The 19,332-nt window shown below is 39.4% G+C and overlaps 1 protein-coding gene across 1 annotated transcript; it reads right to left on the reverse strand.

Moving 5' to 3' along the window:
* Positions 1-617: 617 nt before the first annotated feature.
* Positions 618-17,913, reverse strand: abcb11a (ATP-binding cassette, sub-family B (MDR/TAP), member 11a). Its single transcript, XM_060928850.1, has 26 exons — positions 17,856-17,913; positions 17,743-17,755; positions 16,044-16,340; positions 15,818-15,902; positions 15,508-15,641; positions 13,496-13,667; positions 13,277-13,401; positions 12,947-13,121; positions 11,528-11,641; positions 11,310-11,420; positions 11,073-11,198; positions 10,771-10,974; positions 10,251-10,421; positions 9,956-10,157; positions 9,758-9,839; positions 9,528-9,645; positions 9,274-9,438; positions 9,068-9,172; positions 8,179-8,340; positions 4,706-4,909; positions 4,213-4,454; positions 3,905-4,061; positions 2,133-2,330; positions 1,747-1,953; positions 1,325-1,471; positions 618-1,144 (listed from the first exon to the last, which is right to left on the reverse strand). Exons 1-26 carry the CDS (start codon positions 17,911-17,913, stop codon positions 944-946), a joined length of 3,975 nt encoding a protein of 1,324 aa, XP_060784833.1. The 3' UTR covers positions 618-943.
* Between the last annotated feature and the right edge of the window lie 1,419 nt (positions 17,914-19,332).

A 19,332-nucleotide genomic window follows, 5' to 3' on the forward strand; every position in this document is an offset into this window, starting at 1 on the left:
TATTCTTCGCAGACTGCTTTATTCAGAGTTTTAACAAAGATTTTTTTGTTTTAAAGGTGCCTTCCTAATCTGTAGACCACCATCACCACCAAGTTCTCATGTCAAAATAGGTCCAGGTAGTCTATTTCTTCTTTACATGTTCATAGTCAAAATAAATTCTCCATGTTTGATTAGAATATGTCCCAACTCAAATAATTATATAAAAATAACCGAGTACAGAGTTGCCACTGATGGTAATCATGAAATATCATGAGAAAATCTGCCAGGAATGTCACATACTGTAGTCCATACTTAACCTATACACGGAGTGCAGAATTATTAGGCAAGTTGTATTTTTGAGGATTAGTTTTATTATTGAACAACAACTATGTTCTCAATCAAACAAAAAGACTCATAAATATCAAAGCTGAATATGTATGGAAGTTACAGTGGGGTGTTTTTAGTTATGGCCATTTTAGGAGAATATGTATGTGTTCAGGTAACTTTCACTGTGCAGAATTATTAGGCAACTTAATAAAAACCAAATGTGTAGCCATTTCACTTATTTATAACATCTCACAATTTTATACTTTTCAAAGTCTGTCAGATCTCTCTTCTGATCCCTTTTTGCCAGAGGAAAAGAGGTTGCCTAATAATTATGCACACCTGATATAGGGTGTTGATGTCATTAGACCACACCCCCTCTCATTACACAGATGCACAGCACCTGATATACTTAATTGGTAGTAGGCTTTCAAGCCTAAACAGCTTGGAGTGGGACAACATGCATTAAAAGGATGTTGTGGTCAAAATACTCACTTGCCTAATAATTCTGCACTCAGTGTAATACAAAACTGGACAAATACAGTGCTCTGTGATAAGAGAGTTCCTCCCGATCAGTGCACATTCTGGTAGTACACTAGTAAACTAATATAAAGGTTGACTTCATCATTCTACAATATTTTTAACTTATGGGTGCACCTGTAGTAACCAGTTTGTGATAGGCCCCTTTCTTAGCCATAAGCTCTTCATGTGTGCCTTTCTCAATGACAATGCCTTGAGACATAACTGCAATGATATCAGCAGTTCGAATGGTGGAGAGTCTGTGTGCAATGACAATGCAGGTGCGGCCACATCGAGCTTCATCCAGGGCTGCTTGAACTGTCTGCAGAAAGAGAAAGGATGAAATGCTATCTGTCTTTGAGTGAGTTAAATTTTCACTTGTATTCTGGTGGTGTTTTATCTTCACTAAGTAAGTAATGCACAATAGATAAACTAAAAAATTAAATACAAAAGGCAACAACAACAATAAGCCAAGCCATTAGTTTGGATATGGTCTTGATACCTTCTCACTTTCTGTGTCTAGGGCAGAGGTAGCCTCATCCAGCAGCAGTATTTTTGGGTTTCTGATAATGGCACGGGCAATTGCAATACGCTGCTTCTGCCCTCGAGAAAGCTGAGAACCCTGTGCTCCAACCTGAGTCTCATATTTCTGTGATTCAACCACAGTGAAGACAAAAGGGGGACATTTTGTTCAGTAGAATTTCATTATTTAATCTACTGTTCAACACAGATCCATTCAAACTGTCAGTCCATCATGCAGATTTCAAAATTTCAACCAGTTTCTCATCACTGTTTACTGATGAGAAACTGCACTTGCAGCAGAGCTTTTTTCTTGTTTAATTATTAATAGGTGTTTACCTTATGGCCTAAATTATAATATGCTTTTATGAATGTGATTTAAAAAAAGATTTTTATTGTACTCACATCAGGTAGACTCATCACAAAATCATGGAGATAAGCCTTCTTGGAAGCCTCTATGACCTCCTCCATGTTGATGGCCTGTGAGTTAGCTCCATACTGAATGTTTTCTGCTATTGTGCAGTCAAAAAGCACAGGCTCCTGAGATACAATTCCAATCTGAGACCTCAGGAAGGGTACACTAATTTCATGGGATGGGTATCCGTCTATTAGCTGTCAGAGGAAGGAAACATGTATGGTATAATTGTCAATTAACTATTCAGATATTTTGTTGGTTATCTCAACAAACACTAAAAAAAAAAAGTTCTGGACTGTCAAAAATGAATATTCTATACAAAAGTAGAGCTTGGTGCATGCAGGTCTTGCTGAGCAGCAAGCCTGTGGGTCCTTACCACTTGGCCATGGTCTGGGTCATAGAATCTTTCCAGGAGTTGAATGCTTGTGCTCTTGCCACAGCCACTACTGCCCACAAAGGCAAGAGTCTGGCCAGGGCTCACTTCCACCTCCAGTCCCCTCAGCACCTGGACATTAGGCCTGCTTGGATAAGTAAACCTGCAGTTTTTGAACTCGATCCTACCCTTAAAGGTATCCTGCAACAGACAAAGGGAGGACATTACTTTATAGATTGCAAAATGGCATAGTGTGACTGGCAAGAAAAAAGTAAAATAATTTATAAAAATAGAAAGTAAGGCTTTATTTTTAATTCATTTTCTTATTCTATTTCAGGATTAATTATCTTATTCTTTTGCAGATTTATTAATTTTTATGCCATAAAAAAAGAATAAGCAACAGCGTCATTACCAGATGTGTGTATATATACACTGTCAGAAATAGGGGTGGAGTAGGAGTCTCTTTCTGTCCTCCAAGGTACAGTCTACACCAATGTACACCCTGGGGCTCATTATTAGACCTCAAGGTCTAATATATATATATATATATATATGTCCCTTTTTAGGGCCCAAAAGGTACATATTTTTTCCCAAACAGTATATAAAAAGCATATAAATAAGTACCCTAGAGTTTACTGCCCCAGTGACATTGTACCCCCTGTTGTATTCCTGAAGTACAATAAGGTATTTATTTATTTTCTGAGACAGATACAGGGGACACAGGTGTGAGATGCTCTAGGTACTGATACAAGAAATAAAGGACTACAAGAATACAATTAACAAAAACAAATAAACACAAATAAAAGTTTGTTTCTTGTTAATAGTTTCTTTCTATGCATGTGAATTTTATATTTATATTCTGATTTGTATTATATGAGAGAGAGAGAGAGAGAGAGAGGACATTACACGCTTGCACGAAGATATTAAGTTTATCTTCGAGTGGTGAACATATTCACGAGTAAGTGAATTGAACAAGTGAAAATATTTTCAACATGAGAAGATAAACTTCATACTGTTGCGCCACCATGTAATGTTCTTTATAATATAATTATTATATGGACACATCCTCACACAAAAAATGCAAGTTAATCAAAAGAATTTTAATTTTGAACCAGTTCGCCATTTTGACAACGCGCGTCTAGTCAGCAGGAAAACACTGGGTGTGATGTCATCAAAGTGAAATATCGGGAAATATGTCACTCAGATCTGTGATGTATTTCATATGAAAAATGCAAGTTTTTCAACACAAGAAGATAAACTTCATATCGTCAGGCCAATGTGTAATTTTCTTTTTATTGTATAGACACATTCACAAACAAAGTCCCCAAATTTATGTCTGTGAAGATTCTCAGTCATCCAGGTCATAGTAAAAGAGTCGACTCTCTAGGCCGTTCACACCCAGCCCCCAGTGACCCACACCAACAGGATGACTCAACGACACCTTAGGATTGCTTTCATCCATGAGAGGATAAATACCTGATACTCCCTATTAGTCAGACAGAACTGAAGAAGCCTTTCGGATGAGAGGTGAAACATCTTCAAGAATCTTCAAGCAAGTCCAGTTGCTCTCTTTTACCACCTGCAGTTCCCCAAATTTATCAAAACAATTCATCAATTTCCTCACGAGCGACATACTGTATAGAGATTTATGTCACAGTTTTGGTTCTCCATGTCCCGGATGTAGTTTGTATGAAAAATACAAGTGGCATATTTCCCAGTCAAACACTCATGTCCATATAATATAAAGCAATATCTAACATTTCTTCATTTCTTACCCATTTTCGTCCCTCCGTCTGGCTAGTACTGATTTTAGGGACTCTGTCAAGTAATTTGAAGAAATGGGAAGCAGCAATTTTGGCTTTGGCATAGTCTGGAGTGAAAGATGAAGCTCGACCAAGAGCTGTGCCACTGATTACAAGGGCAGAGATTACTCTAGGAGATTAAAGACATAGCCTTAATAAACATCAACGATATTAATTACAATATTTCAGTACATGTAACCTGTACCAGCTACCTAATTTACCATAAAACTAACACTATAAACAAGCTATAGTGTGCATAATTAATATGTATTGGAACTCACCTGAAAACAACCACATAGTACAGGCCCTCAAAATTAACTAAATAGCCACCATATCTAAATGAAGCTGCATATGCCATGAAGATAACACATTGGGCAAAGGCAAAACATATGGCATAGATGTTGGCCTTCTTCTTGGCCATTTTGTAAGGTGCCTCCAGCTGTTGTTCATACAGAGCCACAAACTGTTTCTCTTTAGCTAGACCTGCAATGGTCCTGATGTTGGCCATAGCTTCACTGGACACCTGTAGTATCAAATAGATCCATAGTTACTATACAACTGGAGCTTTTTCTCCTTTTTTTTTTTTTTTTTTTTACTATTTTAGAATAAAAATAAAGACATTAAAAATATAACAAAAGACATGGATTTATGCCAAGAAAACTAATCAAAACTATTTTGTATTTTACATTTTTAACAGTAATACATGAAGCTTGATGAAGCTCTGCACACTCTTGTTAAGGCTAAATGCTAAGTAAGTACTACACATTACTTTACCTGTCCAGCTGCCTCCATTGCTTTCTTGTCCTCATTAGCAAAACCAGTCAGCATTTTAGCTTGGAAGACACCAGCGAAGGCAATAAAAGGAAGGAAGCATGTCACGACCAAACTTAGCTTCCAGCTGAAGTAGTATGCAATGATAAATGAGGCTCCAATGTTTGTCAGAGAGTTCACAATCATGCCGATCTGAGAGCCAGTGGCCTGAAACAGTAATTCATTAATCTTTTGCATTCTGTGTAACCTGCAAAACATAGTATGGGGCCATACAAGTGACATTCCTTAATAAAAAATAATGCATAGGCACAACTCAATAATATGTGAGAATGGGATCCTAATGCTGACTCCAGTCTTTCATTTGAAACTCATATTGATAACATTACCTGGATAGCTTTCTTTTATCTCTGAAATATTGCTAAGATAAGAAATATAATGTCCCTACATGACGCAGAAAAAATAGCTCATGCTTTTGTTGCCTCCAGGTTGGATTATTGTAATGCCTTACTGTCTGGATGTTCCAATAAATGCATAAACAAGCTCCAGTTAGGTCAAAATGCAGCAGCAAGAGTCCTTACTAGAACTTGAAGATATGACCACGTCACCCGTCTTATCCGCACTGCATTGGCTCCCAATCAAATTTCGTATTGATTATAAAATACTACTATTGACCTTCAAAGCACTAAATGGTCTTGCACCACAGTACCTGAGTGAACTTCTGGTCCTTTATGACCCACCATGCCTACTTAGATCAAAAGGTGCAGGCTATTTGCTGGTACCTCATACGGTATTGTGAAGGTTACATCAGGGAGCAGAGCCTTTTCTTACAAAGACCCACAGTTATGGAACAGCCTTCCAAGTAGTGATCAGGACTCAGACACAATCTTAGTGTTTACGTCTAGGCTGAAAACATCTGTTTAGTCAAGCCTTTTGTTAATAGTTTTTATTAGGTAAAGGAGTAGATCTGGAGGGTCCTCAGGCATAGTGTGTTTTGGTAAACTGGGATGTATGGATGCCCCCCTCACTCACTCTTTCAGGTTTGTTGATGGTGTAGTGGCTGGCTGCTTTATGTCCCGGGGCTCCTTCATGTCTGTGTTACCTTCTGGCTCTCTCCTTTTAGTTAAGCTGTCATAGTTAGTTTTGCTGGAGTCCCTGCTTGCACTCAGTGTAAAGTGTATCCTGTTTTTACTCTTTAGGTGACATTGGGCATACCTAACAAGGTTTCTTCCTCATGTCATTTGAGGGAGTTTTTCCTTGCCACCGTTGCAACAGGCGTGCTCATTGGGGATAGATTAGGGATAAAATTAGCTCATATTTTAAGTCATTCAAATTCTGTAAAGCTGCTTTGCGACAATGTTTATTGTTAAAAGCGCTATACAAATAAACTTGACTTGACTAACAACTTGTGTTTTCTCTCTCTCTCTCTCTCTCTCTCTCTCTCCCTTCCCTCTGTCTGTCCCTCTGAGTTACACGTCGCTCCTGAGACACCAGTAAGATGCCGACCCTTCTGCTCCTCGGACTCGCCTGATCCATCCTGATGCCCAACGTCTGTCCGGAGTCTCATCTCATTACTCCTGTGGAAGACGGCCCCATATGGACAGTCGAAAGTCGCACTTGGAAGACGCTCTGGACACTTTCAGTAATACATTTATGTCTGAGGACCACAGTTGGCTTGCTAACTTTAGGACTGCAGTTGTCATAAACAGTTTTGCACTCAAGTCTCCATCAATGAACAGTTTATAACTTCAACCAAACAGACTTCATGTTAAAACTATTATCTTCTCCGTGCTCTCACGGAAGGCGGTCGCATTTTCTCTGCCTCTCCCTCCCTTATCTTTCCTGCTTCTGCTGTCTCGTCTGTCTAGTGTCTATACTTTTGAGACTCTCTCCACACTGCTCTCCAAACTAAAAACCATGGAATTGATAAACTGGTCTCTTCATGCAATTGACACAATCTTCTCGACAAGAAGCCTGGGTTCGGGGGAACCAGCCTGTCCTGCCAGAACGTTCGCAGCTGGCTACACGATGGATGCGTGGGAGCGGTGGCGGGTCATGTGCCTGGTGGTTCTTTCTGTGGAGGACACTGAAGACATCTACCTATTCGGAACCATGATTACAGGACTTTTGCTGATTGGATTAGGCATTGCCCTGGTTTATCGAGGAAATCAGAAAACGGTGACAGTTGTCCAAAGCCCCATAAAGCTGCCCGACATGATTGAAGCAGTGGGCAGAGCTGTCGGCACTCAGACTGTGGCTATTCAGAACTTGAACCGCAATATGGATAACATCATGGAGAAGCTTTCGGCTTTGCAAAGGAAAATGGATTCAATTCGATTCGGAGACCAGAATGGACAAACAGAGTAGTCGTGTAAAGGAATGCGTCTACTCGCCCCAAGACCAAACAAACAATCCCAATCTTATCTGCTTTCGGCTCCCTCAGACAGCACTGGCCTTGGCCAAGGCCGTTGCTGGGACAACAATTCCCCCCAGAGGTCACTGCTATTAGACTCTCTCGTATTCCTTCCCCCTCTTCCCACGGTCGCCATTTTTACCCCCAGTGTGACAAGTTGGTAAGCGCCATCTGGCTGCAGGACCGGACTGCTTGTTTGCGCTGGGTTACCTATACCGTACCTCCGCCCTCTCCCTCACCCCTTTCCCCCTCGAGTCCCGAGTCATGTGTAAAGTGTACTGTGTTATTTTTGTGCTTATGTGTTGGTGTTTTTTTAATGTTCCCACACTGTAATCCCCACAGGAGCATAGTGTGGGGGTTGCTTTTTTCTCCTCCCCTCCCCTCATGTTACTACTGTATTTTTCATCCCTGTCTTCCTGTCCTGTCTACTCCCGTGTCAATTGTATGCATGTGTATATGTACAGACGGGTTGACGGCTAATTTCGCTGGTACTTGTGACTAGTGACAATAAAGGGTTCATTCATTCATTCATTCATAATGAATTTCCTGGTTTCACAGTTATACTTTGTGACTCTATAGGACACAGTTATAGAAGTGAGTTATTTATAATCACACTATCTGTTATCACCCAAATGAGGATGGGTTCCCTTTTGAGTCTGGTTCCTCTCGAGGTTTCTTCCTCATGTCGTCTGAGAGAGTTTTTCCTTGCCACCGTCGCCACAAGCTTGCTCATTGGGGATAGATTAGGGATAAAATTAGCTCGTGTTTAGAGTCTTTAATTTTCTGTGAAGCTGCTTTGCAACAATATTGATTGTTAAAAGCGCTATACAAATAAACTTGACTTGACTTCATGTGTAGCCATAGCTTAGTGAGGCATGAGAATGAGCAACAAGTATTGGAAATTATAAATTGTGACCACACACTATTTTTATTAAAAAAGGGATGTTACCAGTGGGACTCTTGCATTGCAAAAAATGTTACCGAGTTATGCAAAAAGCAGGTAGCGCTTACCTAACCCAAGCTTTACACTAAAATAATTTGCTAAATACTTTGCAGGTGTACTAACCCCTTGCACCATGGATGCATCAGTAGCCAGTCTAGTGGTAAGAGCTCCAGGGCTGTTAATAGGATCATCAAACCATCCGATTTCCTGTCTGAGCATAGCCTGGAAACCAATCTTCCTTAGCCTGCGAGTCAGTAGCTCACCAGACTTAGCAAAGGCATACCCCTGCAAAGTAGTAGAGTTTATTTATGATGTAATAAAACAAATAATGCATGATTCTTATATGACCAGTAAATAGGATTTTTTTAGACTTATTTTTAATTTTGACGCAGACATATTTTTTAAGTGGAAATGGCTCAAACATACACTACCGTTCAAAAGTTTGGGGTCACCCAGACAAGTTTGTGCTTTCCATGAAAAGTCACACTTTTATTTACCACCATAAGTTGTAAAATGAATATAAAATATAGTCAAGACATTTTTCTGGCCATTTTGAGCATTTAATCGACCCCACAAATGTGATGCTCCAGAAACTCAATCTGATCAAAGGAAGGTCAGTTTTATAGCTTCTCTAAAGAGCTAAACTGTTTTCAGCTGTGCTAACATGATTGTACAAGGGTTTTCTAATCATCCATTAGCCTTCTGAGGCAATGAGCAAACACATTGTACCATTAGAACACTGGAGTGATAGTTGCTGGAAATGGGCCTCTATACACCTATGTAAATATTGCACCAAAAACCAGACATTTAGTAGAATTTAGCTAGAATAGTCATTTACCACATTAGCAATGTATAGAGTGTATTTCTGATTAGTTTAAAGTGATCTTCATTGAAAAGAACAGTGCTTTTCTTTCAAAAATAAGGAAATTTCAAAGTGACCCCAAACTTTTGAAAAGAAGTGTATATAAAAAATTAATAACATACATAAATAATAAAGACAGGAGAACCATACTTGCAGGAACTGTGAGAAGAAACTTATAACTCCTACAGAGGCAAACAGAATACAAATCCCATTAATTTGCTCTCTTTGTTCATCCAGGTCTCTGACAGCAAATGTCTGCAGAAAACGAGTGGTATTATCATTTACTTCATTTACATAAATGCAAAAGTTTAAACAAACTCAGAATGTTCTTTCCAAGAATTTAAATGGTCTCTCACCCCTATAATCTGGCTGAATAAGACAGCATACATGGGGTTGACAGATCCGTTTATGGCTGCTCCGAAAGAGCCAAGTAACATATACGGCCATTCGGGCTGGTTGTACTTCAGAATTCGAGCCACTGGTGCTGATTCAGTCAGCTCTTCCACATCATCATCAATTGTCTATAATAATAATAATAATAATAATGACATTTTAAATGTAGTGCTCTTGACAAATTTATTTAATTCTAGTGAAGTCGAGTTAAAAATACCTTTGCTTCTCTAAGTGCCTTCATTTCAAGACTGTCAGAATCAAATTTAATTTCTCCAGATATAGCATCAATTAAGTGGTTTGACATTTGAGACTGTGACCTCATTCGCAAGGATTGCCTGCAGACATTTGGATTCATTTGAAAATACACTGTAATCTATAACAAGGAAGCTAAAGAAACATTTTTAAATCTAAAATTTTGAGAAAATATTGTTTGATTTTTTTTGGTACCTTAGACTTGACTCATAGCTTCCTCTGCTGAAACTTGTTATCTGCTCAGTCCTATCATCCTCATGATTGCTGGTCTCAGATACTAAATGGAATATCAAGAGAAACAATAGGACTTATACCACCACCACTAACAACAACAAAAACAATCACATGATCTACTCACGTTTGATCTACTCAGACATCATATGATCTACTCACTTTTGTCTGTTTCAAGATTGGACGGCTCACTTATTTGATCCTGGAGTGTAACGAGAGTGAAATAAACTCCCTGTCTCTCCATTAATTGTGTGTGTGTGCCCCTCTCCACTGCACGGCCATGTTCAAAACCTACAATCACATCTGCATTATGGATTGTAGACAGACGATGAGCAATAGTGATGGTGGTTCTGCCTATGCGAGCCTGACAAACAAAAACATGTCAATATCAAAACAATATTCTTTAGTAACAAATGACCTGAATAAACCACAGATATAATTGAAAATGTGTTGTCACCTTGTCCAGTGCCTCCTGCACTACAGCTTCACTCTCATTGTCCAGGGCTGAGGTGGCCATGTCTAGTAGAAGAATTTTGGGGTTTCTGACCAGTGCTCGAGCAATTGCAATCCTCTGCTTCTGCCCACCACTCATCTGACCGCCACCCTCTCCAACCAGTGTATCAAAATTCTGCATCATGAAATCGCCATATTATGAAAAATGTGCTGTCTATCCTATTTCCTGACAAACCAGAATTAAACCTATTTCATCACAAATAATAGTTTATTTCTGTAAAGCTGAAGGTTTTAATTGTAGTTTCAACACTACACATCAAAAACTGTAACTGTTTATGATAAATTTGCAAAAAAAAAAAAAAAGACTGGCATTTCTGCATTAGCTTAATAATGTAAGATAAACCTATCAGAGAAATGTACAGGAACAGTCTTAATGAGCCATTATCTCACTATCCATTTGTTCCTTTGCACACAAACTACTATACTACTAATTTGGATGCTGTCATGTGTGATTGGTTATGTACCTGTGGCAGGTCCATGATAAAGTTATAAGCATTTGCCTCTTTAGAAGCCTGTATAACCTCCTCCATGCTGACCCCTGGCCGGCCATAACGGATGTTCTCTGCAATAGTTGTGGCAAAAAGAACCGGTTCCTGCTCCACAATGCCTATCAATGAACGCAGCCACTGGATATTCAAACTTCTAAGGTCATGGCCATCCAGGGTGACCTAAGTGTGGTGACAGTTCAGCTCACAAACACCTAGCTTAGCGTACTTATGGAAATAATCACTCATATCAATGTATCCATTAAACAGGTGTGAATTACCATTCCTTGTTGTGGGTCATAAAATCTCTGAATGAGTTGGACTGCTGTACTTTTTCCAGATCCACTAGGTCCAACAAATGCTGTAGTCTCCCCAGCATTAACCAATAAGTGTAAGCCATCTAAAATCTACAAAAATAGAAATGCAATGTAATATAAAGATGCATTTTATATCAGCTGATTATTTTCAATAGCTGAGAAAGCAATGCTAAAAAACATACAAAAATTGAGGTGTCTAACCTTTACTTCAGGTCTGGACGGATAGTTGAACTGAACACTGTGGAATTCAATGTCACCTTTCACTCTCTCTAACTTGTGCCCTTCTTTGGAGAAACAATCAATTTTTGGGACCTGTGTGAACAGAAAGGTTGGCATTGTCATCATCTTATAATGGCACATGACTGTAACTTATTCTTTTGTGAACATGAGCTCGCTGTTTGCATCACTGTGCCTTTTACCCTGTCAATGGTTTCAAAGATGTTCTTGGCTGCAGCACGACCAGAGGCGAAGGCCTCTAGACATGGAGAGGCTTGACCTAGGTTCATGGCTCCCATAAGGACACCAAAGAACACCTGAAAATACAATACATGCACACCTATTCAAGTTTTTACATAAAAAGCATTCAAGTTAATGAAGGTGGCACAGTGCCACCTCATGACAGCTCTAGGGTTCCTGGCTTGATCCTGAATTCGGGTTACTGTTTGTGTGGTATTTTATACATTCTCTTCGAGTCTGCAGTGGTTTCCTTTGGGTTATCCAGTTTCCTCCCACCTCCCAAAAACATGCAGATAGGTGGTTTGGCTAGGCTAAATTGCTACTTGTGTGAATGTGTGTTTGTATTCTTGCCAGTGTTGAACTGAATTTTACAGTATTCATTTGTGCTCTGACTTGAAAGTGACGTCAAAGCAAAATAGAAACCTGGATGTCGGCCATGTTGGTGGATATACAAATGTGGGGTCAAGTGACATTCCATACAAAACAGTCACGTGTGCGCAACTCTCTGTTTTTCCACTGCTTTAAGCGTTCTTTTAGCTATGCCATATCTTTGTGCTGTATATGGTTGTGGTCACAACAGTACTCGTGACCGTGGCACGTTATGATTTTTTAGAATTCCGTCCATGATTTGGAAAGAGGGCAAGGAAACTCTGAGGCTTAGTACGGAGAGGTGACAAGCACAGCTGGACAACATCAGCAGGGCTGATCTAACAGAGGCTAAAACCAAAACAGCTCATGTTTGCAGTAATCAGGTGAGATTCAAAAGCTTTCTCAATAATATCATGGAAGAATTTTATTTCATGTTGCGAGAATTTTGCTATAAAATGAGCGTTCTCTTGTTGTGGTTCATTCAGTCGTTGTTATAATTTTAACACGTGTATTACCATTTCGCTTCTAGGAGCGCCAGCAAAATTATATGATAGAAACAATCCAGTCTGGGCACCTACTCAGAAAAAGGGCTATGTTTCGTCCAAGGTCAGACTTGATTCTTTGGCAGCCAAACCAGATAGAACACAATATCTGGGTACTCGATGGTCGGTAGAATCGTCTTGTCTTCAGAAAAGTCTGACTTTTTTAAAATAATATGGCTCAAAACCACACATCTAACTTCTCTTTGTATCGAATCTTTGCTTAACCATTCAAATCGTGGTAATACTGAGAAAATTCAGCATTGTTTACAGGCATGCTTTCAGTGGCTGACATCCTAGTTGCTTGTATATCCACCATCATAATGGACGCCCATGACGTAGCACATTTTGATCACATGGCATGCAAACAACATTGTGTCAAGGTGGCTTGATGTATGAAGGAAGTCATAATAAAAAGGAAAACTTCTGTACTGTGATTTGGCATCATAATACACTTTTGTGAATTGCTCATACCTGGATGAGGGTTCCAGGTGTGAGCTCTTTGGTATCAATGACAAGTTTGGATCCATACCAGAAGGCAAGAGCATAACAGAAAAAGATTATGCACCACAGATAGCCCTGAAATACACCAATGATCGCTCCTTTCTTCACACCCCAGGTCTGAGCCTCCTCAAGGTTTTTGTCATATCTGGAGATAACACCAATGACTCATACCATTCTGATATGTTTATTGATATGCCTCATTGAGCAGTTTATTAGTGTAGGGATAATCATAGCACAGGCTAGTCATTTGAAATTTGAACATTTGAAATTTGTCATTTGAAACACAGTAAGATGCCATACCTTTCTGTCTCCTTGTCTTCTCCTCCAAATGCTACAACTGTTCTGATGGCAGAGAGGACTTCATCAGCTATAGCTCCTGCTTTAGCATAGGCCTTTAACTCACGACCTGTCATCCTTGCAACTGCCTGCAAACACACAGTTTATGAACATTATAATGACAAGAAATGAATAATCAAAATTATCCTGTGGTTAGACTGTGATTAATGAATTATAACTGACCATGGCCATGAGTCCTGCTGCCAATCCAATCAGAGGACTTACTGCAATCACCACCAGTGTCAGCTTCCATCCTCCAAAAAAGCCCACCAGAAACCCAAAGATAAATGTAGAAAGCCTCTCAATAAAGATGGCCACTTGATCTGCTATAGCATTGTTGATTTTGTTAATGTCACTGAAACAAAAAACACAGAGAGAATCATTATATATATGGTGGCAACAGATACATATTAGGTTCTAGATGTTAAATGATTAAAAAGTTTTGGTGACTGGCTAGGCCTTAATTTCATGAAGACATGACACCTCTCATCAATAAGGCCTCATCACTTCTGGTGAATGTTGGGAAATTTGTGCAATGCAACCAGTGCGACACCAAGAAATAAACATGAGTGAATTAGGCCAAAACCATTAGGTTGATAAGTAGGCACTAGATGGTATCTATGTTCTTTCATCCCCTATACATGGTTCCATGGTTAGTCCTGGGTATGACTTTAAACTGCAACCGGCGGGGAGTCTCAGGTCTGGGAGGACTTGAGTATTGGGGAAAGTGGAGTTACCCCTTAATCACCATTGCTCCCAGGTCCGCTCTGACCCAGAGTGGTAGCACCTGCCTGGGTTCAAGCTATGGGTTAAATAGTATGTCGCCAATAAGGCGCTGGCAGCAGGGTGCTTTTCGGTGCAATGTGGCAGATGAATCCAACAGGGTCAATGGCACACCACCAGATAGCATGCAGAAGAGCCACTCAAATGGCCAACGGATGGTATCACTTGGCAAGACAGTTGTCACTGTGGGACAACTTCCATACCCATCAGGTCTGTGGTACTTTTGTACACCACTTGGCATCAGGTCTGGAGGTCCAGAGAGACGACACGATGGAGGCACGACATCGTTTGTCTTACCTCACTGTGCAAAGTGCTTCATTAGGAGAGAAGAATAGTATGTGAGAGCTCACAAGGCCAGACATTCTGTGGCAGCTCGGCCGGGCCATTCATGCCGGCACTGCGAGTGGCTCTATCGATCTGGTGTGGGCCACGCAGCCCATCTGCATTTCTGTGCATCCTAATGAAGCAGTCATCATTGCTCGTGATGGACAGCTGCCGCCACTGCCGACAACGATACATGGTTCACAAATGGCTGTTACATGTTTTCTCAATGCAGAATGCAAGCATTGTTGTCCTAAAAGTAGTGTCCCAGTTGGACAACAGAGGCCTAACCTAAAAATGCCCTCTTTTACTGTTTATATGTGGTTTCTCTAAGGTACAAATCTATTCAATCAGTTGAATCTTTTTGCAGGATTTACAAAATTGCAATTTATGTAGCCTTGCTACACAATTCTTTTGATGCTTTTCTCAGATGTTTACAATCCCTGTCTTTGGACTCAGAGCTGGTCAGCACATTTTAAGCCTGATTTTGTAATCCTCTAATCGCTCCTATCTTGCGTTCATGTGGGTGGTGGGAGTCAAATATCAAATACTGATCTGTATGAGTTGATTTCCTCTAAACTTTAAATTGCTAGTGTCTAAAGTGCGATTCCACTTTCTGCATGCTATGCAATCTATATTGTCTCATGTAGGAAGACAATAAGACATCCATACAAGCATGGGGTGCAATGTGTTTATCCCAACTCTGCATCTCTCCTGTCTGCAGGCAATATCTCAATACTTGAGTCTTTGGCGAGTGGTTTGAAGATTCTTCTGTCTTGTGCAGTAAAATTGGAAGAATGGATGGGGAGCAAAGTTTTTCCAAAAGTTTCAAAAGGCCAAAATCATCAAATGTTTTTCCCTTCACTGTCTGGAATGGTGTTATTATTTTGTGGCCCTGTCCTTCGAAGCCTCTCAGGTGTCCAGTCACCAAGACTTACGACTACAAGAAATTCCTCTTGTCTTGGATGATTGAAAACCTTCAGCCATAACTCTCTCTCTCATATATATATATATATATATGCATATTTTTCATTCCATTAATTGGATTAAAATGCTTCATTTACAAACTTTTAAACAAATATCTATATTACTCAGATATTCTTGTGTTCAGCTCTCCAACAGAATTGCAGTCAAACCATCCAATTTCCATGCTCATGATCTTCCTGAAGTACGTTTTTCGAATTTTCTGTGTTTGCTTTGCAGCTGCAGTGACCCACAGAGCAATCTGAAATAGGAAGAAGATATATACTCTTAATTTAAAGATACCATACTTAAAAGTATTTATCATAAAAAACCCTACTTATATTAATAAGAATTATGGATGATGGTATTATTATTATTATTATTATTATTATTATTATTATCATCATCTTTGTCAAGTGGATATGCTCCCTTTCATACCTGAAAATAACTAAGAATTAGCACACCTAGTCCGATGCCAACATAATAATAAGCAAACATGGTCATCTGTGCCTCAATATCTACACTGTGTAAAAGAAATAAACAGGAGTTTATTGATAATAAATTTTATTATTTTATATTATTTAATTCATTATTATATTATTATATTGTTATCAAGTTGATTGCTTGATTCAAACAAAATTGTTGCCCAGTATACACAACTTACCCACAATGCACAGGTCCGTTATCTCCCTGCTCCACTACAGTCCCATTAGTCCAGGTGATAGTATTATTGATGCAGGTTTTGTTGGGATCAGCCATTTCCTGAATCTCCAACTCATAGGCTACAAAGGTGTTTGTCATCATGCTGTAGACTAGTAGCATGAGAGGAGCCGCAGCACCATGGACAAGCGCGCACAACCCTCCAACTACCATCATCACAATATCGAGCCATGTAGCAAAGCGAAACAGCTGGAAAAACCCAACACCCAGGGTCTTCTCTTCTTGTTTGTCACCACCAGTTCTTGCAATGTAAAGATTACATCTGTTAATATTTTTATGAGCATTGGTCAGCTATACATTCTCAAACATTTGAACCTTAAAGGGATAGTTCGGGATTTTTGACATGAATCTGTATGGCATCCCCATCAATAGTGTCGTGCAAACACACTGACTTACCCCTGACAGCATCCTGGGAGTCCAGTTCTTGTCCAGACGAAAGTAGTCCGGCAAGTTTGTTGGGGTCACGAAAGTAAAACGTTTTTCGTCTCAAAACAGTATGTGTTCAAAAGAGTGATATATTTGCATCACAAAACCGTTGCCAAATAAAAAGTCAGACCTCGAAATCGCTTGGCACTATTTTCTCTCCCTTCTTATCACTGCGCGCTGCCGGCTTCATCCAGCTGCGGCTCCAGCTTCAAGGATAAGCTGGAGCCGCATAAGTAGGAGTCCCGGCGGGTGGTTTGTATTCGATTCGTTTATATCCCGACCTTGTCAGCGGTCACATTTATGTTCATGGACCCGGTAAGCTGGTAAATAATATTTATTTATATATATACAAATAGGAGTCATTCAGGATTCAGCCATGTTTTTGCTCCGTGTCATGGCTGAATCCTGAATGACTCCTATTTGTATAAATAGGGCACTACATAGGCAGCAGTGGTAGTTTCTTTTTCCCTGCCATGGAAGCGCACTTGTATACTGAGGAGGAAAGCAATTTGCATTACAGCCGTGAGGCGGCTCTTCTCGGTTTTCCCTTTCGGGCGCTCTCGTTTTCTGTTAGAATTTGGTAAAGAAAAAAAAAAAAAATATTATTTACCAGCTTACCGGGTCCATGAACATAAATGTGACAGCTGACAAGGTCGGGATATAAACGAATCGAATACAAACCACCCGCCGGGACTCCTACTTATGCGGCTCCAGCTTATCCTTGAAGCTGGAGCCGCAGCTGGATGAAGCCGGCAGCGCGCAGTGATAAGAAGGGAGAGAAAATAGTGCCAAGCGATTTCGAGGTCTGACTTTTTATTTGGCAACGGTTTTGTGATGCAAATATATCACTCTTTTGAACACATACTGTTTTGAGACGAAAAACGTTTTACTTTCGTGACCCCAACAAACTTGCCGGACTACTTTCGTCTGGACAAGAACTGGACTCCCAGGATGCTGTCAGGGGTAAGTCGGTGTATTTGCACGACACTATTGATGGGGATGCCATACAGATTCATGTCAAAAATCCCGAACTATCCCTTTAAGTGTTCTTCACTTGACTCTGGGGGAACACTTAATGGTCCTGTGTAGAACCTACAACAAATCTCTTCATATTAGAAATTATTCCTAGTAGCTAAGAAACTTTAATTATCCAATGAACCCTTCACAATTTTTTTCTAAGACTATATACTGACATCATGTACAGCAAAAGTACTCACCTACTTTCAGTGTCTGCCATACATCAAGAAAGAGAGATTGCATGCATTAATATTACATAATATTATATTAATATCGAAAGAGAATTATAGTTTTTGAAATGTGGAAGCCTTACCTTTATCATGACATATTTCTCTTTGTTCATGGTCTGTGTTTAGATTAGTTTTTTTCATGTTCATTGATTTAGTCTGATCATGAAAAATGCTGTAATAAAAGTGTTGCAATAAAAATGTGTCAATCGAAGTTTGGACTGGACAATTACTAACGAAATATAGTTTTGTTGGAAAAGATTTTAGACAAGTCTTAAATATACACCATAAAATCCCATGTTTGGCCACTAGAGGTCAGCATTTCGTGAAAATGGATTTGTAAAAACTGCATTCTAACTGGGATTTTTGTTGTTTTTTTTAAAGACTTTTTTGTTAAAATGTCACAAATTCGTAAAAAAAAAAGACTTTATGAAAGTGAAAAGTAAATGGAAATCTTTTGTTGGAAAAGATTTTAGACAAGTCTTAAATGTACACAATAAAATCCCATGTTTGGCCACTAGAGGTCAGCATTTCATGAAAATGGTTTGTAAAAAACATTCTAACTGGCATTTGTGTGTGTGTGTGTGTGTGGGGGGGTCAATACTTATTTTGTTAAAATGTCACAAATTCGTAAAAAAAGACTGAAAATTTCTATACTAGAAATGAACATTTCCCAAAGCCATCTATAAACAGTCATCTCCAAATGACTCTTGGAGATATTATATTTGTTTCAATATTTATTTTTATCACTAAGATCATCTCATCTCATCTCATTATCTCTAGCCGCTTTATCCTTCTACAGGGTCGCAGGCAAGCTGGAGCCTATCCCAGCTGACTACGGGCGAAAGGCGGGGTACACCCTGGACAAGTCGCCAGGTCATCACAGGGCTGACACATAGACACAGACAACCATTCACACTCACACCTACGGTCAATTTAGAGTCACCAGTTAACCTAACCTGCATGTCTTTGGACTGTGGGGGAAACCGGAGCACCCGGAGGAAACCCACGCGGACACGGGGAGAACATGCAAACTCCACACAGAAAGGCCCTCGCCGGCCCCGGGGCTCGAACCCAGGACCTTCTTGCTGTGAGGCGACAGCGCTAACCACTACACCACCGTGCCGCCCCTCACTAAGATCATAAATATGGAAAACACTTCTTCCCTGACCCGTAAAGAGTGAACATGGCTCAACAGCAGTAATCTTAAGTCATATTTCAAATAACCTTAAATTTTTATACATTTAAAAATATTGCAAGAAAACAACATGGATTCATAATTTGTTTCATAATAATTAATATATGTGCCATGCTCTTATAGTAACTTTATGTATTTATATTGCATAAATTGCACATTAAAAATTGCCTCATATAAAATAGTATGACTTAGATTGATGTAATTTAATACCTGCCTAATATGGTAATTTTTTATCACCATATTATATTATTTTATTTTTTAAAATGTTTTTATTTGTTTTTTGTGTTTGTTTTTCTTCTCTTCTGTTTTGTACTACTTTATGTTTGAAATAAAGCCTTCATTCATTCATCACCAAAAGGACAATG

Source organism: Neoarius graeffei, chromosome 9 (assembly GCF_027579695.1).
Source record: "Neoarius graeffei isolate fNeoGra1 chromosome 9, fNeoGra1.pri, whole genome shotgun sequence".
NCBI classification, from domain to species: Eukaryota; Metazoa; Chordata; class Actinopteri; order Siluriformes; family Ariidae; genus Neoarius; species Neoarius graeffei.